The 24,950-nt window shown below is 33.6% G+C and overlaps 1 protein-coding gene across 3 annotated transcripts in view; it reads right to left on the minus strand.

Annotated features, from left to right (window-relative positions):
• LOC136039759 (steroid receptor seven-up, isoforms B/C-like) overlaps window positions 1-24,950 on the minus strand; it is a 126,125-nt gene that overhangs the window by 39,188 nt on the left and 61,987 nt on the right. For 2 of the 3 annotated variants that reach the window (XM_065723615.1, XM_065723613.1), the window contains exons 2-3: window positions 7,949-8,152; window positions 2,786-3,054 (exon numbers count right to left, since the gene is read on the minus strand). In XM_065723615.1, coding sequence (XP_065579687.1) covers window positions 2,786-3,054; window positions 7,949-8,021 — 342 coding nt within the window. In that variant the 5' untranslated portion in view covers window positions 8,022-8,152. The remainder of the gene's footprint in view (window positions 1-2,785; window positions 3,055-7,948; window positions 8,153-24,950) is intronic. The other variant, XM_065723614.1, reaches the window with a different exon arrangement.

A 24,950-nucleotide genomic window follows, 5' to 3' on the forward strand; every position in this document is an offset into this window, starting at 1 on the left:
TCTTGGACTTCTCACTTTTGGGATTTTCCACCTTTTTCGGAAACTATTGACTTTCAAGAAAAAGGGAGAAAATGACGGTTTTATTTTAAAACATTATACAACAAACACACTAGTGTGCCAAAGAGAATGTTTATATGGATATTTTATATATATTCTTGATTTGGACATATTATATATACATATATATATATATATATATATATATATATATATATATACATATATATATATATATATATATATATATATATATATATATATATATATATATATATATATATATATATATATATATATAATTTAATTTTTAATTGGCATTGATTCGGACTTTGAAGAAAAGGAGAAAATCACGGTTTTGTTTTAAAACATTATGCAAAAACACGTAAAATTGTGCCAAAGAGAATGTTTACAATGAACAAATCTACAAAAGGAGCAATATTGTGAAAAGAAATCATTCACTTATTTTTTGCTAAGTTTTACTGAAATATTTGAAATTGCATTTAATAACATTATCTTCAGCTCTAAATTGGCTATGTTAATCATATTAACCTGTTAAAAATGTTATTACTTGTTAATCAGAGAAAAAAAATTCCTTGCCCACTCAACAGCAGAAAATAGCAACCGGGCAGCCAGTTTCAGAATAACAATGAACTAGACAATAACAGAGAAAAAAAATGGGCAGCTGGTTCATAAAAAATATCAATGTCAATCCTTTTGAAAATTAAATTTAAAAAAACAAGTTTTTTAAATGAAAGTAAGGAGCGACATTCAAACTTAAAACGAAGAGAAATTACTTCGTATATGAAAGAGGCTGCTTCCTCATCAACGCCCCGCTCTTTACGCTAAAGTTTGACTCTTTCTCTCAATTCTTCTTTTTAAAACAGTAAAAAACTTTAGCGTAAAGAGCGGGGCGTTGATGAGGAATCAGCCTCTTTCATATACGAAGTAATTTCTGTTCGTTTTAAGTTTTAATGTCGCTCCTTACTTTCATTTAAAAAACTTGTTTTTTTTTATATTTAATTTCTGAACGTTTTTGAATCAATGCATGTTTTGATTTTGGCTCCCCGCAGAGGAATAATTAAAACGAAATTCGCATATTTTTTTTTGGCTAAGTGGTTTTCTCATAATTTTGACCGAATGATTTTGAGAAAAAAAGAGCGCGGGAGGAAGCCTAGTTACCCTCCGGTATTTTGGTTAATTAAAAAGGCAACTAGAACTTTTAAATTTTTACGAATCTTTTTATTAGTAAAAGATTTACATAACTTATAAATTAGTTTACGTAAAGAACTTTTGTATTCTAATGTTTTTATTACATATATGAGGGGGTTCGCCCCCCGTCAGTACCTCGCTCTTTACACTAAAGCTTAAATTTTGTCCCAATTCATGAAGAATGACCCCTGAATCACAAAAGCCGTATAATAAATAGTTGAATTACTAAAAATACTTTAGCGTAAAGAGCGAGGTATTAGGAGGAGGTGAGCCCCTCATATGGGTAATAATTTCTGTTTGTTTTAAGTTTTAATGCTGTTCCTTACTTCCAGCTGCAAAAACTTTTTCATATTTATTTTTCCATTGTTTTTTTTAAATAATACTAGAAAATCCTGCGCTCCCTTCATGGAAATTTTTCTTCCCCCATGACAAATTCTCGATATAAAGTTCCCCCAGCATATCTCCCTCTTCTTAACCCCTCCCCCAAACATAAAAAATCCTCCTGAAAACGCCTGTACACTTCCCAATAACCATTACTACATGTGAGCATTGGTGAAAGTTTGTAACTTGTTGCCCCTCTCACGAGGACTGTGGAGGAGTAAGTCGCCCCCAAAGACATAGTTATAAGGTTTTTCGACTACGCTGAATAAAATGGCTATCTCAGAATTTTGATCCGTTGACTTTGGGAAAATAATTAGCGTGGGAGGGGGGCTAGGTGCCCTTCAATTTTTTGGGTCACTTAAAAAGGGCACAAGAACTTTTCATTGTTAGAACGAGCCCTCTTGCAACATTCTAGGACAACTGGGTCGATACGATCACCCCTGGAAAAAAAAAACAAATAAACACGCATCCGTGATCTGCCTTCTGGCAAAAAATACAAAATTCCACATTTTTGTAGATAGGAGCTTGAAACTTCTACAATATGGTTCTCTGATACGCTGAATCTGATGGTGTGATTTTCGTTAAAATTCTATGACTTTTAGGGGGTGTTTCCCCCTATTTTCTAAAAAACGCAAATTTTCTTAGGCTCGTAACTTTTGATTGGTAAGACTAAACTTGATGAAACTTATATATTTAAAATCAGCATTAAAATGCAATTCTTTTGATGTAGCTATTGGTATCAAAATTCTATTTTTTAGAGTTTTGGTTACAACTGAGCCGGGTCGCTCCTTACTACAGTTCGTTACCACGAACTGTTTGACTAAGAGCAAGGCTGTCACCTGGTGAAAAAAAAAAATCACTAGATTTTACTTAACCTGTTTTTTTTAGTGATTTTCTTCAGTAATCTAGTGGTTTATGCGCTGATTTAGGGATTATATTTAAGCAATGTAAAAAAATCACTGGAAATGGTGATAAATCACTAGAGGTGACAACCCTGATTAAGAGAGGACGCAAGATCTAAAACTACATACCTGTAACTGAGGAAAGAAAGAAATATTGCTCGCCCACTCAACAACAGAGAATAACAATAAACTAGACAATAACAAAGAAAACAACCGGGCAGCTAGTTCACGAATATCATCAATGTCAACCCCTTTGAAAATTAAGAGAAGACAGAGCCTCAAGAATATCATACCTGTAATTCAGGAAAGAAAGGAATATTCCTCGCCCACTCAACAGCAGAGAATAACAACCGCGCCGCTAGTTCACAGATATTATCAATTCCCATAATATTGTTTGGCTGCATACACTGTCCGTACCGCGTTGTTGCGTATGGTTCAGCACGAACAAGTAAGGAAATGTATGATGATAAATATGAGTGTCCATTAAGGGGGTCACCATTGTGCAGTGAGAGCTGACCAGGAAGACAGTGCTGAGTTGGAGGAACTCTACCTCTTTGTACAGCTAAAAAGATATTGTTACTTTATTTTTAATTAAATACAAAAACGAGTTAATTAAATTTAATAAAAATCGCATAATTTATTTAATTGAATAAAAAAACAAGTTGATTAAATAGAAGTTATGTAAGTTATTTAATTAAATAAAAAACCCGGCTAATTAAATTAAACAGTATTTATATAATTTATTTAATCAAATAAAAACAAGTTAAGTAAATTAAATTTATGTATTTTATTTAATTAAAGGAAAACAAGTTAACTAAATTGAATAAATTTATATAATTTATTTAATTAAATAAAAAAAGTTAATTAAATTCAATGAACCTGTGGCACCTTCCGGCTGACTCAGGCATTTTATTCCATACAATGTGACTCGCCATTACAGAATTGAAATATGACCTTACAGGCGAAGTAAAAAAATTGAATATAATTTGTATTACGATTAAGATAATTAATCTGATCAGAGTTAAAGAAGGCTGAACAGCTAGGGACTGAAAAAGGTCACCACGGAGGAGTAATTTGCGAAACAGAATTTTACACGGTTGTACAAAATAAACCATATTCCCTAAAAAAAAAAAAAAAAAAAAAAAAAAAAAAAAAAAAAAAAAAAAAAAAAGTTAGTCTTGAGCAATTACAGCTTGAAGTTGATAGATACCTGTCGGAATGGACTTAAACATGGGTCACAACCACGCAGAAGTGAAAATATGCGCATGGGTCAGTTCGAGCTAATACCCCGCGCGTTGACAAGGGAACACCCTTATGACCTAGACCCTACCTCCTTTATTTCAAAATTTCCCTAAAAATTTCTAAATTGTTCATATAATTCACCCCTTTTTTCAAGTATTTAACTTGCACTTCGATGGCAGACTTCCAAGAACTTTTCATAGTTGTCCAGTTAGTACATTATCACCGATATGAATACTTCAGACATCCAAGCACAATCAGAGGGAAGGGGGGATACAGGCAAAGATGCATGGAAATGGGGATTTGGACCCATATTATGATCTTAAAATTGCTTTAGAATTTTTTTCCACACATAGTTTGCCATTTTTTATCTTTTGTCAATGTGGCCTCCGCCTCCTCAAAACCCTGCAAACACTTCTGGGAAGATGTACCGCTTCTAGAAGACTTAAACAGAAAAACAGAAAACACAGCCACATTTCGAAGAATTATTGTGTATTTGCGTGACATGTTTTCGCAACCCAATCATATTATACTTTATTTCTGGGAAGAAATAAAGCTTCGTCTTTTAGGAATTAGGCTAAAGAATGCTAAGTTAAAAATCCAGAGGGATAAAGGAGTTTAACTTCTGGAGGGATAAATAACTCAGCCTTTTTAAAACCAGGTAAATTTCGTGTTTCTCTATGGCAGTGGTTCTCAAACTTATTTTGACACTGTACCGCTTTTTACCTCTAAAACATTTTTTTACCCTTCTCAGTTACCGGTACTAAATAAACTATAGCTAAAATATCAATAAAATTGCCAGTCCTAGAGTTAAAGGGTTGTTCTAGTTTTTCACTAGTCACAATCACTAATCAAATTCTAGGATAAAGAGCCAGGAGTTGAAGAGTAAGAACTCCCTCGTATATGCCATAGTTTTTATTAGTCATAAATTTTAATTTTATTGTCCAGGAACGTATCTAGGATTTTTTGGGGGGAGGGGGTTACAAAAAACTTTAAAAACGCATCAAAAATTTATTCATATTCATTTAGGACAAACATTGAGGCATGGGAGTTCAGGCCCTGTAACACCCTCCCCCTCCCTGGATACTGCCTTGCAAGTCTTTACTTTCATTTGAAAAAAAATCATTTTTTTTTCTATTCCTCAAGCAAGAGCTGTTCTTTCAACCATTACGTAACAAATAAACCGAACAAAGCGGACGCAGACACACGATGTAGGTGTGGACACATATAGAGACTTGAGTTAAAGACCCTATGTCTCGTTCAAATCCAAAATACAATAGTAAAAGTTTGAACAGTAGCATTTTAAATTAACAGACTACCCATAAAAATATATACTCATGTAATGTGTAGGAACGAGTTCTTGGTCAAATCAGTAAAATATTACAGGCTACCATACTAAGTGGGCCTAAAAAGGTTGGAATTATGATCCCCCTGCCTCTGGTTCCCTCGACTTTCAAGGCCGTGTCCACATTTGTCCGTAATTTATTTTTAGTTATAATTCCAAGTTAATTTCATTTTGGATAAAAACTTCCCTCTTGCCAGTACTTCAGCATGTACAACTTTTAGAAAGGCTTTTTGTCTACCCAAAACTTAATTATCACTATGTTCCTACTTTCCCTTTCTCTTTTACTATAGCGGCCAATTCTGTCAACATATAAATCACATCCTGACTCTTGAGAATTACAAATTTGAAAGGCGAGTCCTTTTATTCTTTTAAAAATGCGAGGGCGTATTGACAGCGGGAAAGCGGCGAAGGGTGAAAAGATATTACCTTCCTTAGGGCATAAGCTCGTTAAAATCGGTCTAGGTTGAATAGCCCCCCTGCAAGTTGAAGACCACAAGAATGAAGTGAAATTAACATGATTTTGGATTAAAAAAGAGCTAGTCCAGAACAAGTATTTGCAAAAAAATTAAAAGAAAAAGCTAAATAAGACCTGACAAAAAAGAATAAGAATTAAAAAAGCAGCATTTTTAATGTACTCGTACTCAGTAGCCTTTTTTCCAAATTTAATGTTACTTAAATATAGCATGATCAGTAAACTTTGTAATTAGATATTTTAGAAATCCAAAAAAAGCACATTTAGCATCAAATTTTCTTTTACAACAGCATGTTTTAGATCTTGAATAAAAATATCTTTAAAGGATGTTTTATTTTTACACTTTAGCAATGTTACATCCACAATGTAAAGGATTAAGTAGGATAAACTAGGATAGAATGAAATGAAATAAGACGATAACAGTCCTTTTGAGGAAAGGACAAAACGTTTAATGGGTGTAAAGTATGTCTACTATTTTATAAAATAAATTTTATACTTGTTCCTCAAAATACAATAAAACTGAATTTTTTCTTCTTATCCCTTTACAGTGGGTCTAGGTAGAATACCTCTACCCTCGTCAGTTAGAATTCAAGAGGTTGAAAATTGTCAAAGGCTAGTAAGAGGTTGAAATTGTCAAAGGCTAGTACAATGAGAATAAAAATCTATTTTCCGCGATTCAATAGGCGTTATGTTCAGTGGCATAATTTCGTCAAAATCCTATAAAGGGGGGCAAAGTTGGAGCCAATTTTCCCAAATCAAGTGAAAACGACAGTACAAATCTCAAAATAAGCCACATTGTATCATACAGGCAAAGATATACTAACAGCTGACCCGTTTCTGTGGATTCTTGTATTGTGATGGCTTATCTTAGTTTTGACAAGATTTTGAAGAAACTAAATTTCAGATGGGAAGGGGCAAACTTGGGTCTGAGGAGTTTCTGCCCCACTACCCCACAACAAGTTAAGCCCATGGCTATGTTACAAACATACGTTTTTACATGGGAGCGATTCATATGAAAAATGGCGTCTTAGCTTGTCAATAAAGAGTTAATAAAATGAAAAAAAAGCAGTTGCATGGTAAAAAAGTAGTAAACAGCAGTAGGAATTTTGACCAAGGATTTTTTTGGAGGGAGGGGGCCTAAAAAAACCGAAAAGTCTATCTTGATATTATCCATTTTAATTTTCTACTTTTTTCTGGAAATGAGTAAGGGAGTTTAACTTGTGAACCAGAAGAGGTACTTGGAGATCGTTTCAACAATGAGATAACACCTTATCTGAAGCAATGATTTCAAGAAATTACGAAGGACTGGGAGGGGCAGTGGATTATACATTTTCTCATAATTTGCCTATTTTTCAGGTTTTTTAAGACTTAGACCCTTGAAGTGTTAACACCTTCTCTCCTTCCCTCCTAAATACATTTTTGCAATTATCACAGCCAGTTGGCAAAGACCTTGACGCTACCTTGGTGAGGCTGGATACATTTGGACATTTTTCAAAAATGAGATTTCTAGTTACCATGAGTGGAGGCAGGGAAGGAGAAGCCTCACTTTAAATAATACGGGAGCAGAGTCCAGCCAAGGCGTCACAAAACTTTTGCAAGGAAAATTAAGGTTTGAAAAAAAATTATTTTTTAAACCAGAAAAAAAGAATGATTTTCCAAACGTACGAAAATTTTGCTTTTTTGATATTTTATTTTTCATTTTAAGAAAGAGGGATGAAATGACGAGTCTGTCCCTTTTCTGCGCGGGCACATATACGCAACATGGGGTTGTCTTTAGAGACCTAGTTAATTAAGGATAACTATTGCAAAGTTTAAGAACTACAACTAACTATGAAAGAACTACAAATCCAGCTTCCGCTAAAGACTCGAAAAAAAAAACAATTGAAAGAAAACAAATTGAATGCATCAAAAAGTTACCGTTGCACGACATTTGAAAGAATGGGTGATTTAAGCTCTTCCCCTCTGTGGCACCTTCCACTATTCTTTTCTACCACATTCTCTATGCGAAGAGTTGTAGCAATGAGTACCTTATACCACAGTGGTTTAAGCACATTCGATATTCTTCTTTTCAGAACGCTTTTCTTGTTCCAATGACGATCTTGCATAATATCCAAGAAAAAAAATAAACAGAACTGACAACTTTTTACCCCTATTCCCATGAAACTTGTATTAATATTTAATTAAGGAAAACTATTGCAAAGTTTAAGAACTACAACTAACTATGAAAGAACTACAACTTCAGAACTGAAAGAACTACATGATAATATCCATGAAACTTCCAGTAATTTAGAATTTACAAAAATAAAAAGAGCAAAAATCAAAGAGAAAAAGTCAAAATTTAATCAGATTGCTGGTAATTAAATCGTTAATCACAAAAGCCCTACGACCGACAGAACCCACCGGAGTGAGCCAAGGTTGAGTTCCAAAAACTGGGCACTTTGGGTATAAACCCACCTTCTCTTCTCATTCCCATCTTCAGGCATTTTTTCAGCCGACAATATTGGCACTGGTTCCGATGATGCTGATCAACAGGGCAATTCCTATTGCCTCGACAGGAATATGAAAGGTTTCGCCTCACACTTCGCTTGAAAAAAGATTTGCAACCTAGAAGAAAAACGTGAGTTTTTACAAAACTCGTAACTATACACAATTAAAGAAAAAAAAAATTGAACTATGAACCAAGGTTGGTGAAAACCCAGAAAGAACCAATGACCATGAAAATGGAACATGATTGCCTTACTTAGGTAAGTGGAAACTTCCATTACCATACCAAGCTGTATCCTGTGAATGGGCTACCAGATTTGCCCCCCCCCCAATTTTCACCCGACTCGTAAAAACGCAGCAAAATGCATATAAAAAATTTGTTGATGTGTTTTTAAAAGTTTTTCTCAAAGCCTCTTCTAAAAAAGCACCCCCCCCAAAAAAAAAAATCCAGAATACACCCCCGCTATATAAATAAGAAGTTAGAAGAGCTCTTGAATTTTTGAATGAAAAAAAGGGGATGAAGAATCAGCAGATTATAAGGTAAAAAACGTATGCCTCTAAATAGTTTAAGAATGTATAGCTTTATTTTGAAAGCATAATGTCTTCTGGAATCAACACAATGCTAGCATTCGAATTTTTACAGATGAAAAGTGTTTTAAAATTTAATTAATTTCTTTCGTTTATTTATTTTCACAACTTAACGCGGCAACACGATAAGATGTGGCACTGCCCTAAAAAACTTGGTTTTGTTCATTTGTTTTCATGACTCAATGTGGCAACACTGACAAAAAGAGTTACTGTCTAAACACTTTGTCACTTCAAAACAGCCAAAACAAAAGTCTTAGAAAATCGTGGTTATAAGGTATGAATAGACTTAAGATGGATCCAGGAGACAAAAACATTTTTGTTTCGATATTCCAGTACTTTATCCACGAAACGATACTTTCATTATTCCAGAGAGCGAGGCTCAAGTTCTACTGTTATTAGGGTTGTTTGGGGGATACAGAAAAGAGTATGGGTAACTTGTAAGAGTGGAAACTAATGGTAGTGTCAGCAAAAAACTACCCACACCATCTATCGTTTGGCGACACTTGACACTGTTTCAAGCTCTACGATCATTTTTCTTTCAGGAATTGAGATCCGACACTTATTCCTACTCTAATTTTACCAACTGCACTAATTAAATTAATTATTTGTATTATTACACTGAAAAAAGCCAAGTGTCGCCAAACGCTAGTTGGCATTAACAGTTTTTTTCGACATTAGCGCCAGTTTCCGCTTCTATAATTTATTTATACCCTTTGATTTACAGCGAAAATAGAAATTCAACACTTTGTTAACAAAAGTTAATAGTGCTGAGAGAGATGCTAGTATAATTCTCCTGATCTTGTATTTTTCTTTAAACAAATTAAAGTTAAATGTCTAGTTACTACTATTGCTAGCAACTCATCGCGGAACAAAGTTACCTGTGGCCAACACTTCACAAAGTTGGGTCAATCTCTTGTCTATTTTTTTTTTTTTGCTGAATGGTGGCTACTCTTTATCAAAGAAGGCCGTAGAACAAGCAGTTTTAAACTGCAACTCCTAGAATTCCAAGATGCGGCTTTATCCACTTCGGTCATTGACTATGAATTATAACTGGCCATTGACTAAATATCGTTGATTATAGCCTACGTTTTATTTATTGTAAATACCGCTTTGTTTTATGTAACTCTCGCCTAGTGGCAGTAAAATTCCGAAAATATTTTATTTAGAAAAAAAGAGCAACTAGGTAGTGATGGTTATTTACAACTGTGCCTAACTTTATTTGTTGGATCGTAAAGAGATAAATAGATTCTTAAGCTATGGCTTGATATTTACTGAACAAGAATGTAATCTCTGTTTTAACGGCATTTCACACCATGAGCAATAAAAACGCATAAAATTAAGTAACTTTATTTTAAACAATAAGTAGTAATCCGAGGGGTCGCCCACTTGTAAAAAGTAGTACAACCAGGTGGCCCATGCCGTCCATAATAGAAATGGGCCAGATGTGGCACGAAAGGTGTCATCTGAAGAGGCTTGGTGCGGAAGGGTCTGCCACATGGAGGGGCTAATAACGATACTCTAAGATCTACACCTGGGAGGGGAGAGTGGGCAATCCCTTTTGGTATTTGTCTTTCCACGTTAAACTACTTTTGTTTGGATAATATGAACAATATTTACGGACTTTATCTAGCTAGATTAATGTGATTCATGCATAATTTGTTTCTTTAGAGGATGTTTCCTTCAGGAAAACCTAATTTTCTTGTCCCGTCCGATCAGAAACATGGATTGCTGTTAGTTATTTACAGATTTCAAGTCTGGTTGGATATTTTGAGGAATTTATTTTGATTCCCCGAATAGTAGTATAATTAAGGGCGCATCTAGTTTTTTTGTCCGGGGGGGTGATTTTTTCGGGAGAGGGGTTACAAACTTACAAAATTGTCAAATAATTGTTTGTGTGCATTTTTTCACTTTATTAAGAGTTGGCCAAATATTTTAGGGACTGAAACCCCGTAACCTCCCCCTAGATACGGCCTTGAGCATAATAATAGTAAGGATGTTGTCATTAAAGAAGGTTGTATTTTTGGCAGATTCTACGAAATTGAAGTATCCTAGTTAAAGTATACTTATTTTGAAATAAATAAGCACCTTCCATCAGATCATCTCACGAAGCAAAATCACAGTCAAATATAAATTATAAGGATGAAATTCAAGATAAAAAAAGTGGATATGGATACTACTGACACAAAAAAAGGTAACAGAATAACAACAAGTTTAAAAAAAAATCCAAATCCAAAAAAAATCCTAAAAAATCCGAAGAAGTCACTGCATATATGGTCAATGCGGGAACATTTTAATTTTGGACAACTAGGTCAAAATCTAGTATATCTAGGTCAATGATAGTATGAGAGAGGGCACTACAAAGAGGAAGAGGAAAGGAGATACAGGATCACTTTACTCCGTATATGAAATGGGTTGTCCCCTCCGCGTCCCACGCTCTTTACACTAAAGTTTGACTCTTTGCCACAATTCTACTTTTTAAAACAATTAAAAACTTTAGCGTAAAGAGCGTGGGACGCGGAGGGGACAACCCATTTCATATACGGAGTAATTTCTGTTCGTTTTAAGTTTTAATGTCGCTCCTTACTTTCAGTTAAAAAAACTAGTTTTTTTTTATTTAATCACTTAAAGACACTGAATGATTTATTGAAATTTGCGCTGAATTTGAGCACAAATTAGAGCTGAGGGCAGCTCAAATTTGGAGGGTTGTATCAGAACTAGTTCTGTAAAATTAAAGACTAGATATAACACTTCAGGTTGTTCATGTCATTTATTTATTAAGTGACTCAGAGAAAGGGGAGGAATTTATGTAGTAGATGAAATTTAGGGACCAAAAGATTATCTAGTTATTATCAAAGTTGCCCAGGTAATGCGAGAAACGTTTTTGCAATATTTGAGGATATATAAATAATGACCAAGTGCAGTGATTTAAAATTACCATAGTCATGGTAATGAATGATAGGTACAGCACAGGCATTGCCCATGAAATCAGAAATTCTGGAAACAAGAGGCTTCAACACAATTTACACATTTCTGCTGATTCCACATATATAAAATTATTAAGTACAGCACAGGCATTGCCCAGAATTGCCCAGAGCTTCAACACAATTTACACATTAAAAAAGTCTGGTGATTCCACATATATAAAATTATTAAGTACAGCACAGGCATTGCCCAGAGCTTCAACACAATTTACACATTAAAAGAGTCTGTTGATTCCACATATATAAAATAAATATTAGAATATTAAGTTTCAGAATATATTGATTCTAAATATTAGCATAAGATAAATGTTAGATAGTATTAAGATAATTTAGATAATATTAAGATAATTTATCAAATATTAGAATAAGAAATATTAAGAATAAGAAATATTCGAATTAGAAATATTTTAGAGGAGCAGTAAATACGCGCGCGGTAAATATGCTAATACTCCAAACTATTATCCTATCCAAACTACCGAACTGTCCAATTATCCTATATATTATCCAATTACATAATCAATAATAATCATATAATTAGCCAAACTACTCCTACAGCAAAAATATACTATTTATCTACTATCTAACTACTGTGTATCTACTATCTACGAGAAAAATCAACTATAAATTCTGCCATCTCTGAGAACTCTACAGGAGAGATTTCACCATCATGCGCAAAAATTCGAAATTTGCACTATATCGACGAATTATGGTGGCGGATGGATATTGATTTGAACTACTCTTAAATTCAGCGAGCATACAGGAGGAGGGGATTAGAATTTGCCTCCTAAGTACTTTTTTACCCTTTCTTCAGTTAATTTTCATGAAAAGCAGAGAAAATTTAAAACTGAAAATCAAAATAAATTGCTCGAACAATTTGTAAAAACTAAAACGAAGAAAAATTATTATGAATACAAAAAATAACTATTATGAAAGTAAGTTGCAATGAATAAGGAAACCAAAATAAAGCAGAAAATATAACGTATAAAGTTGACAATGATGCCTGCCCCTCCCCCCTTACGAAAAATATGGGTTGAAACAACCAGCATCTTTATATATATATATATATATATATATATATATATATATATATATATATATATATATATATATATATATATATATATATATATATATATGTGTGTGTGTGTATATATATATATATGATAAATATATATATATATATATATATATATATATATATATATATATATATATATATATATATATATATATATATATATATATATATATATATGTGTGTGTGTGTGTATATATATATATATATGATAAATTTAATCATCGCTTAAGTCTACTTAACTTTTATCGTTAAGTAGCTCTTCTCTTCTTTAATTTTAGGATGAAGTAAATCCTAATTATAATAATTTTGCACAAAGTGGTATTCAACAAATTGATTAACTGTCTTTTGTAGTTAAACAATAGTAACGCATTAACAGAAAAAAAAACCACTTCAACCTTGAAGGCAAAAGGACTGTTTTTCTGCAGACTTATATCTAATCAATTAATACTTTTTATTGGCATCCTCCCAAATCCTAATTTTATTGAATATCTTGGCAGTTCTTATTCAGATTGTCAAGTAAATGCTTATTACAGCCCCTCTCCCAAAAAAATCAAACAGCATATGCGCCTGTTCTACATATAAGAGAAATGGGGTAAATTCACTATCCCCTTCCGCTAGTTGCTTTTATTATTCCTACGTGTAGCCTAAAAGATACAGTTAGTAATTCTTGAAACTAAAATCATGACACTTCTTGTTTTTTAAATCTCCAAGAGCTTTATCCTTTCCAATGATATTTTGTATCATATTAAGCAGTGACAATATATCGCCTGTATCTGATTCTAAACCAGATTTCTTTTTCGAAAAAAAACGAATTGTAGAAAAAAACAAAATGTTCGAAAAAAAAAACAACAAAGTATTTGCCGCGTCTTTCCCCGTGTTACTTCAAGTTTAAAATCTCACATAGCTTGAGTACCACTTCACACTGCTTGTTACAAATTTTAGCATATACTGAACAGGAATTTAAAATCAACCTATCGAAAAAATATGAGAGCTCTTCTAAATGGCGGTTTTAATGGTAGAATTATGATTAAAAAGGCGGAATGAATAATCACAGACACTCAAAAACGGTTGTATAATAAAGACCCAACTTGACAGCTTGAATTAGGAGTTCCCACAGAATCAAGGGCGATAAAAATTCCTCGTGAGATATGCAATGAGAAGGTGCTTTTTAGGTTTGGTCAATATTTATTTTAAATTCTATTATCTTTAATGCTGTTATTGTACTTTTATTTTGATGACCTCTTTTTTGTAGGAAAAACGCCTGCAAAATGGTCTTCCGGTAAATATCGCGGGTCATCCTAAACTGAAAACCTATAAAATACATGTTTTTCGCAATAGTTTTTTTTCTGTATACTTGATGAATACACAATCGATACACAAAATCACTTTTTGTCAGTGTTGCCACCTTGATTCATGAAAACAAATAAACAGTTTTTAGGACAGTACCACAACTTGTCGTGTTGCCACGTTGAGTTGTGAAAAAAAAACGCAAGAAATTAGTTAAATTTGGAAACGCTTTTCATCTGTAAAAATTCAAATGTTAGCAATAAACTGATTCCAAAATACATTATACTTTCACAATATAGTACATAATCGAGTTCTGGAAGGACCATAGGCATGGAACCAGAGGCATTATTAACAATTGGGGGGAATTTATCCCCCCTTCCAAGATTTTGAAAATACAATTTTCGTATTTTCATTGTAAAATGTCTTTTTTGGTATTTTCATCGATAAAATCGAAAAAGTGTCAAAACTTATCTGAGAAAGCCTTCCTGTATTTGAAAATTATATTTTGCTCTTCTCTATATTTTCGTGAATTTACCCACTGCACAAAAGAAGAAATTGTGATATATTTGGAGGAAGGGGAGACAGAATATAAGGTCCAAAGTCACATAAGCGATGGCAAGTATTTTTTTCTTATTTTTGAGCCATCGATTACTTTATGACATGCCTTTAATCTTTGAAACAAATAATTCCTTACTTAGGGTTGAACCCAGTGCAGCTCCGCCCTGTCTGGCAACAATGGGTATGGGGAAATTCTTCCCCCACTTTTTGTTAGAATATCCCCACCAACTGATTATATTTTTTAGAATTTATATATGCTAGAGATTTTTCTTATATGTGGCCCAAAATTTCTTGTTACATCTGAAATAAATTGCTACACATTTCCTGCCCCTATTCGAAAATAGCGACGAAGACCACACTGCCTTTCCGTAATAAACAAAAACATAGTAAAAACAATAGGGAAAATCTTTTCAAGACAGTGGAAATCAATTCTGTGAATATTTCGGCCCTATGTCCAAGGGCCGTCTTCAGCACAATACGAGAACGAGAGAGAAAATATGTATGTATAAATAAACTTACATTAAATTGTAAGAATTAAAACTAATAATGTTTTTTAAAAACTTTTTTAAAAACAGCCCTAGCATCCTTACTTCAACAAAGTTCAACCAGGACTGACAAAAAGAATATAAATTCATTCAAACTAAAGAGAACAGTCATTTAATCCCTTTGTTCTCTTTAGTTTGAATGAATTTATATTCTCACTTCATTCTTTTTTCAGTCCTGTTTGAACTTCGTTGAAGTAAGGATGCTAGGGCTGTTTTTAAAGAAGTGTTTACCTACGTTATTCAAAGTTTTTTCAGCGGACCCAAAACCCTGGTAGGCAGGTTGCAACGTGTAAACTGACATTTGTTTAACATATTTTTGTATCAGACACGGTTAAGAGTTCAGGTGTCTATTACCTAGCAAACAAAATTTATTATTGATATTTGAAAGTCAAGTCTTGCGATGTCAGGTCATTAATACACTAATAAAGTTATCCTTAACATTGCAGTGGTTGTAGGGACTAAATTTAGCGATTTTGTATGTCTATAACTCGGATTTTTATTTGGCGTACCTCTCTAACTCGTTACCTTTATAAGTAGTATTTTATGTAGAATGACATCTCGAACTATGCGTAAGTCGAACAATACATAAGTCATAGAAAAATTGTGGTCATGTGAATTTCGAGTTAGCGAGAGCTGACTGTACGACTTAAATCATATCAAACAGTTCGGTGATAACGAACTGTAGTAAGGAGCGACCCGGCTCAATAGAAACCAAAACTCTAAAAAATGGAATTTTGATACCAATAGCTACATCAAAAGAATCGCATTTTAATGCTGATTTTAAATATATAAGTTTCATCAAGTTTAGTTTTAGGCACCAAAAGTTACGAGCCTGAGAAAATTTGTGTGATTTTAGAAAATAGGGGGAAACACCCCCTAAAAGTCATAGAATCTTAACGAAAATTACACCATCAGATTCAGCGTATCAGAGAACCCTACTGTACAAGTTTCAAGCTCCTATCTACAAAAATGTGGAATTTTGTATTTTTTGCCAGAAGGCAGATCACGGATGCGTGTTTATTTGTTTGTTTTTTTTCCCCCAGGGGTGATCGTATCGACCCAGTTGTCCTAGAATGTTGCAAGAGGGCTCATTCTAACGGAAATGATAAGTTCTAGTGCCCTTTTTAAGTGACCAAAAAAATTGGAGGGCACCTAGGCCCCCTCCCACGCTAATTATTTTCCCAAAGTCAACGGATCAAAATTCTGAGATAGCCATTTTATTCAGCATAGTCGAAAAACCTTATAACTATGTCTTTGGGGACGACTTACTCCTCCACATTCCCCGTGGGAGGGGCTACAAGTTACAAACTTTGACCAGTGCTTACATATAGTAATGGTTATTGTGAAGTGTACAGGTGTTTTCAGGAGGATTTTTTGGTTGGGGGAGGGGTTGAAAAGAGGGGGATATACTGGGGGAACTTTCCATCGAGGAATTTGTCATGGGGGAAGAAAATTTCCATGAAGGGAGCGCAGGATTTACTAACATTATTTAAAAAAAAAAAACAATGAAAAAATAAATATGAAAAAGGTTTTTTCAGCTGGAAGTAAGGAGCAGCATTAAAACTTAAAACGAACAGAAATTATTACCCATATGAGGGGCTCACCTCCTCCTAATACCTCGCTCTTTACGCTAAAGTATTTTTAGTAATGTCAACTATTTATTCTACGGCTTTTGTGATTCAGGGCTCATTCTTAATGAATTGGGCCAAAATTTAAGATTTAGTGTAAAGAGAGAGGTACTGACGAGGGGGAGAACCCTCTCATATGTGTAATAAAAACATGAGAATAAAAAATTCTTTACGTAAGATAGTTTATAAGTTACGTATATCTTTTACTAATAAAAAGATTCGTAAAAAATTAGAAGTTCTAGTTGCCTTTTTTATTAACCAAAAAATTGGAGGGCAACTAGGCTTCCTCCCCCGCTCTTTTTTTCTCAAAATCATTCGATCAAAATAATGAGAAGGTCATTTAGCCCCCCCCCCCCAAAAAATATGCAAATTTCGTTATAATTATTTCTCTGCGGAGAGCCAAAATCAAAACGCATTGATTCAAAAACGTTCAGAAATTAAATAAAAAAAAACAAGTTTTTTCAACTGAAAGTAAGGAGCGATATTAAAACTTAAAACGAACAGAAATTACTTCGTATATGAAAGGGGCTGCTTCCTCATCAACGCCGCGCTCTTTACGCTAAAGTTTTTTACTGTTTTAAAAAGAAGAGTTGAGAGAAAGAGTCAAACTTTAGCGTAAAGAGCGGGGCGCTGATGAGGAAGCAGCCCCTTTCATATACGAAGTAATTTCTGTTCGTTTTAAGTTTTAATGTCGCTCCTTACTTTCAGTTGAAAAAACTTGTTTTTTTTATTTAATTTATTATAAGATCATATATTTCAAACAATGTGGAGTTGCAGTTACTTTATGTTAAGTAATCCGAGCGGACTATGCTCTGTTTTCTTGGTTTGTATTGCATCGTACGTTCAACCTTGCACCCAGCCTTGCCTCATGTCCCTCCAACCCTAAACTCTCGGTCTAACCTCTCATTGACATGAAGGGACCCAGTGCGCAATCACTTCTGCAATTTAGTACCCATCGTTTTGGTGGCCTTGAACTGGCAGTGTGTAACACATAAAATCGAATTCAGATGGCACTAATGTATAATAGCACTTTTTACCTAAAATCAATTTAAAGGAGCTGATCAAACTGCAATTCAATGAGCTTTAAGCTGCGTTCATTTACGATTCTTTACATACTTTAGGTCCTTGAAGGGGTGAAAAACTCTACCTCTTTTTTTCTTGCAATGGTTCAAGTCTCCTTTTCGATTACAGCAGTTAAAATATACCAGTTAAAAAAATATAAAATATAGCAAATATATAATAAAATATAAAAATATACTATAATAAAATATATATATATATATATATATATATATATATATATATATATATATATATATATATATATATATATATATATATATATATATATATAATATAAAAAAATATATATAAAAAATAAATATATAAAAAATAAATATATATATATAATATAAAAAAGATAAATATATAAAAATAAATATTTAAATATAAATATAATAAAAATATAAAATATAAAAATATAGCAGTTAAAAAATATATAGCACTTAAAATATACCATGATTTTGACTTAATTAAAAAGCGTGATGATTGCAGCCACGCCTACTTTGACAAAAATTTTACAATCTGGTCAACAAAATCCACGTTTTGGATCAATCTTGCTGAATTTTCCAAAAAAACATTCTTAGGGAAAGATTTTACAACATATTCGCTTTCTATTCAATAGCTTTTAAAAAAAATCTTTTTTTCTTCGCCTCTTTCGAGGGCAGTTTTGTTTCGCCCCATTCCTTGTCCCTTTACTAATTGATTACCCTGCATAAGGAATAGGGAAGTTTCAGTTAAAAAGTTTTAAATATTCCACAGCATCTAAATTTGTGACTTCTGGATTGACTAATAAGAATGGCATTATTGATATAGAAAAATAGTCTTTGCTTGCCTTTAAACGCTGAATTTTTTATCTACTTCGTAAAAAAGAAAGCTAACTCAGATTCACCAGAAAATATAGCCAAGTCTCGGACGTTCCAGGAAAGAAAACTTTATGCATTGTCTTATGAAGTAAATGCAAAGAACAATCTGGTTTATTCTATTCCTGGAAAACATTATTTGTGTAGTAATTGTTTTATTGTGCAAGGCCAATCTATAAATACAATAAAGAATAGAACCATATCGTGCTATATGCAGAAAGAATTCCGACGGCAATTAATGCCATGGAGTAAATATTACTTCTGTTGATTACTAAATATAAGGCAAAGTAGAATGGTTTATAATATTAAGCTTTTAGAAAATACGTATATAATAGTTAGCCCTATTATGGCTCTATGCACAGAGGGCAAGGGAGGGAGGTTTGGAGATCCAAGTATAAAATACCCTTTCCGAAATATGAAAAATTAGAAGACGATCTCTATTTAATAAAAATAAATGCCCCCGCAGCTGACCCCCCTCAGAAAATTGGGCCAGAAGGGGATTACAAAGAGGGCTTCACTTGCTGCAGGGGCATATTCAGAAAAAAAAAATCTGAAAACGTTCAAACAATTTACATATGCATTGAAATATTCACGCTGGTATAAAAGGAGGCTTTCGAACTCTGTCTACCCCCTTCAGCATCTCTAATTTTCAAATGTTTCTTTTATTTGTGGATTATGTGCGTTCTTTCGTAGTTATGCTTTGCTGAGAAGGAAACCAGTCACACTCTCTGTCTCGTCTTCTACTTCTCACATCGAGATCTAAGGTACAGCTCTGTAGCCTACACTACATGAACTGGATATGCATACTTCAACTTGACTGGAAGACATTATGAAGACGATACAAAGTGCTCGTGAAACAAAAACATTTCCAGAAGAACACTTTAAATGTGCAAATTTAACAAGTTCATTAAGATATTCCGGCAAGCACACATGAAAGTTTTTGAGCGACATTCTAACCCTTTCATTCACCTTTTATATTTTGTGTTTTAGAGTTGTACTCTTTCAAGAAGCAAAATAGATCCATACAACTCTCTCTGTCACTGGGGCATATAGCTCTGTACCACTTATCCTGATTCTTGTGCCCATGTCTCGGCATAATTCACATACAAGAAGATCTAGTTTGTAATCCCATTATTGCTGCCCAGATTAGGAAACCTGGTGTTTTGCAATTTTTAATGGATTAAAGTATGATTTTACACCGACTTTGATTCGCATAGTTCATAGAATTATTTAACTATTACTATTTTATATAATGATTTCCTTATCATATTGTCAACAGAGTCACATTGTGACAGTCATTATTCATTTTTTTGAAGAATACTGAAAAAAAAAAACAAAAAAAAAAACTACGGATTGTGAGCCATGAAATATATATTGTCATTAAAACTTGCGGTTTTCCATATGGCTTTTGACATGTTTATAACACTAACGATTTATTTATTGCTATTAGCCATAAGTTATGAAAAATGGTTACTTTTAGCAATAACAATATACGCAATGGTACGTATTTGTCGTAGATTTTATAGTCAAAATCACCACAAAGAAGAAAAATTGTCCAAATGAAACATAAGAAACAGCAAAAGGAAATAGAAAAAAAATTAAAATGAACTAAACACAAGAATGATCTGCCATCATGCAAGAGCCCCACAGAGAACAATTTCCCGGGGGGGGGGCAACTATTATCAGGAGTTATTTTTACAGCAGAATTTAAATGTAAACCTTTATCATTTTAATCTTTTTGATAAATCACTGAAAACAATGAATTCTTGAACTCATTATATTTTCGCTCCGAATCCTTTCGAAAAATGGCAATGCAGGAATTCACTTCAAAAATTGTGTTCTTCGGCACACTTTAGCTTTTTAGGCTGGGCTATCTTATACCCAGTATTTAGTACTGCTGCCAAATCTTTTAAAGTTGCAGAACCGTTAAATAAATCACATGCTCCAGGAACCCTTGGGCCATGATGTGGTCGCTCTAAATATGAAATATTTTCTACTAATTTACCTTTCTGAAGTTTTATCAAAAAATTGAAATTGCAATGTGCTGAAAAATGTACTACTCGAAAACAAAAGAGTCAAATCAGATCAGAAAAAGACAGGAATAAGGCAACATATGGCCTAGTACGCCCCCCTCTTAAGGTCACCAAGTTTAAATAAATAAAAACCTGACAAATAGAGAGAAAGAATAAAAATCAAGTTTCAATATATAAAAATGGATGCAAATTATTAGACATTATGGTACAAATAAACCACATAAGGGCATCCCGGCTTAATTAGATCAACAGACGGGACTCAGGCCCAAGCCTCACTCAATCGAATATAAGTTCGTTCATGGCTTACACCCCTTCCAAGTTCTACCAAAAGAAAAGGTTTTATTAAAAAAAAGAAGAACAGATACACAAACAAAATATTCCTAAATTATGCCCATCCACTTTTTTCTCTCCTTTTGCCTTAGGCACAGTTAATTAAGTTGCAGTTTCAATTATTTTTTCTGCACTTGATTTAAATGTATCTATATAGAGATATGTACAGGAAAAAAATGGGTCGCCAGAACACCAGCCTGTGAATCTGTCGAGAAAAAAAATCCTTTGGGCTGTAAAACCATTTTTTGAGTTTTTCATTAACCAAGCTCAACAGCTTTCAAAGATCAGGAAACGGCGCTATACTGGTGTTTACCCCGTTTGTAATTGATGCTCAGTGGTCTCCAAAGGGGAGAATATCAACATCTCCTTGCGTCAGGTGTTTCCTACGCTATATCACCAGGGCAAACCAGCTTGAAAAGGCTGCTTTTATCAGGTTATTAAATAAAAAAACAAGCTTTTTGAACTGAAAGTAAAGAGCGATATTAAAACTTAAAACGAACAGAAATTATTCCGTATATGAAAGGGGCTATTCCCTCCTCAACGCACCGCTCTTTACGCTAAAGTTTGACTCTTTCTCTCAGCTCTACTTTTTAAAACAGTAAAAAACTTTCATAGTTTTGATCGGACGATTTTGAGAAAAAAAGAAGCGGGGGAGGAGGCCTAATACCTTCCAATTTTTTGGTTACTTAAAAAGGCAACTAGAACTTTTAATTTTTTAGAAACATTTTTATTAGTAAAAATATACGTAACTTACGAATTAACCGAAGTAACAAACTTCTATATTCGTATGTTTTTACTACATATATGAGGGGGTTCCCCCCTCGTCAATACCTCGACTTTACACTAAAACTTGAATTTTGTCCCAATTCCTTAAGAATGACCCCTGAATCACAAAGGCCGTAAATAAGTAGTTGACATTACTAAAGATACTTTAGCGTAAAGAGCGAGGTATTAGGAGGAGATAAACCCCTCCTATGTCCTCCTGTATCTTGCGGCCCGTCCTACGGGAACTTTGGGAGAGTAAGTCGTCCCCAAAGACATTAAGTTATTAGATTATGACAAGACATTATGTCAATAAAGACATTAAGTTATTAGGTTTTTCGACTATGCTGAATAAAATCACTATTTCAGAATTTTTATCCGGTGACTTTAGGAAAAAATGAGCATGGGAGGGGGCCTAGGTGCCCTCAAATTAATTTGCCGCTTAAAAATGGCACTAGAACTTTTAATTTCCGTCATAATGAGCCCTCTCGCGACATTCTAGGACCACTGGGTCAATACGATAACCCCTGGGGGAAAAAATAAACAAACAAATAAACACGCATCAGTGATCTACCTTGGGGCAAAAAATGCAAAAATCCACATTTTTGTAGATAGGAGCTTAAAACTTGTACTGTAGGGTTCTCTGATACGCTGAATCTGATGTTGTGATTTTTGTTAAGATTTTATCACTTTTAAGGGGTGTTCCTCCTATTTTCTTAAATAAGGTATATTTTCTCAGGCTCGTAGCTTTTGATGGGTAACACTAAACTTGGTGAAACTTATATATTTAAAATCAGCATTAAAATGCGATTCTTTTGATATAACTATTGGTATCAAAATTCAATTTTTTAGAGTTTCAGTTACTATTGAGCCGGGTCGCTCCTTACTACAGTTCGTTACCACGAGCTGTTTGATCATTTCGAAATTCCCATACATTCGTTTTCACAACGGACTTTTACCATTAAGATTAGCCGAAATAATAGCTACCATTCCTGAATTAACTTCAAAAGACAATTCCTCACCATTTGACAGTTCGTTTTTCAAAACGGGTTTTTAAGTTTTCGGTTATTATGGGGTAAAGTTCGTCTTTACTAGGGTAAAGAAGTAGCCATGATTAACTAAATTTAACAGACGCGATAAGAAGAAGGGTGAACATACACAGCTAAGATATTAGGGAGAGGGCCTAATAATTAAAAAAATATATTTAAGCCCTGATATTAATGATAGAAGTACAACACAAACACGGGACATTGCGTCTGCTATTTTACAGCAGCGAAATTCCAACTCTGGATAAATGAGAACCGTCCTAAGTATCAGCGAAGTTACTCTACTTTCGCCCCATTAGTGATTCAATTAGTGATTAGTGATTCTTTCAACCTGTTTTGGTTAAAACTGAATAAATAAATTTAAAAAGAGCATAAGCTAAAATGAATACTCTGGATAAATGAGAACCGTCCTAAGTATCAGCGAAGTTACTCTACTTTCTCCCCATTAGTGATTCAATTAGTGATTAGTGATTCTTTCAACCTGTTTTGGTTAAAACTGAATAAATAAATTTAAAAAGAGCATAAGCTAAAATGAATACTCTGGATAAATGAGAACCGTCCTAAGTATCAGCGAAGTTACTCTACTTTCTCCCCATTAGTGATTCAATTTCGCCCCATTAGTTCAAGCCAAGGTCGTTACTAGCCAAAATGTTTGGGGGATTCGAGGAATTTTGCGGACTGTCTGGTCGTTTTTACCGATTGTTCTTTTTTGTTTTATCAATGTGTCCATTTTTAAACGATATGTAAAATCATTGCACGAGTCAATAAAACCGCTGCATTTACTGACCGAGATTGAGATTTCGGTGCATGTCATGTCACTATTTTCATGCTCTTTATTTAACCAAATGGAAAATTGTGGCACAATCTGTAAATTCACGGCATCAGTCGGTAAAACCTTTGCCGGCCAAGTTCGAGATTTCTTTAGATAACATGTCAGTATTTTCGTGGTCTTTATTTAACCAAACAAAAAATTTTGGCGGACTTGAAAAAACCGTGGCGTAAACCAATCACATTAGGGTGGCGTCCCCCCTCACACGCAACGGCACTGGTTCAGGCTTAAATGAAGTTTAATTGAAATGCTCATGACTTAGTGTTGCTTGTCAACAATTTGATCCACCCTATGGTTTAGTCAAACAGCAACAATGAACGACTGGAATACTGTCAACCCCTTTCCTTAAATTTATTGTTCAACCTCTACACAATTGACACATTAACATTTAATGGAATAACTCAAGTAAACGCATAATTATTGTCATTTATTTACTGATGGATAATATTCCATTTTAAGATCTAGAAAATAGACAATAAGATGAAAAGACCTAGACAATAGCAAAATATTTAAGTTGGCTAACATCGCAAAGTCTATTATATAAAAAAGTAATTTTTAACATTTTTTAAAAGTTGGAAGAACAAGGTAGTGATAAAATAGTAGATGATGAACTTTTTGCTATCTCAGAAAGCAGTTGAATTAGGTCAATTTTTAACATTTTTTAAAAGTTGGAAGAACAAGGTAGTGATTACTTGGATAAAATAGTAGATGATGAACTTTTTGCTATCTCAGAAAGCAGTTGAATTAGGTCAATTTGTCTTAACCTACCAGGGCACGTAAGACGAATTTTATTTTGGGGGGGGGGGCAGAAAATTGCCTAAAATACCGTTGGGGATTATTGGCCGTCTTAATTTTGATAAGAACAATTTACGAAACTTTATGAATTTTTAATTTGAGTAAATTTTTTTACAAACATTTTTTTCTCTTTAGCTTTGGTTTAAGTCTGGTTTTCTCTACTATAGGCTTAGAACAATTCCAAATACAAGGGTTAAATTTTAACCCATATTAGGACTCTATTTAACTTTAAGACATGTTAAAAAATCATCAAAACCTTATAAATCAGGGCTCAGCGAAAGAATGAGGCTCAAAACAGTTTGATATGACCTCTTTTGTATACATTTTCTTATTAACTCACTAATGAGATAGCTGAAAAAATATGTATACTTCTAGAATCCAATTTTCATCCTGAAATGGAAGCACAACATTCATTTGCCTCGGAACTTCACCCCTCCACCCACCCCCTGGTGTGCAAATTATACCTTGAATTGTCTATATGCAATATATTTTCCATTATTTCGACAAACTTTTAGATGAATCGGAAGAAAAGAGTG

Source organism: Artemia franciscana, chromosome 20, assembly GCF_032884065.1.
Source record: "Artemia franciscana chromosome 20, ASM3288406v1, whole genome shotgun sequence".
Classification (NCBI taxonomy): Eukaryota; Metazoa; Arthropoda; class Branchiopoda; order Anostraca; family Artemiidae; genus Artemia; species Artemia franciscana.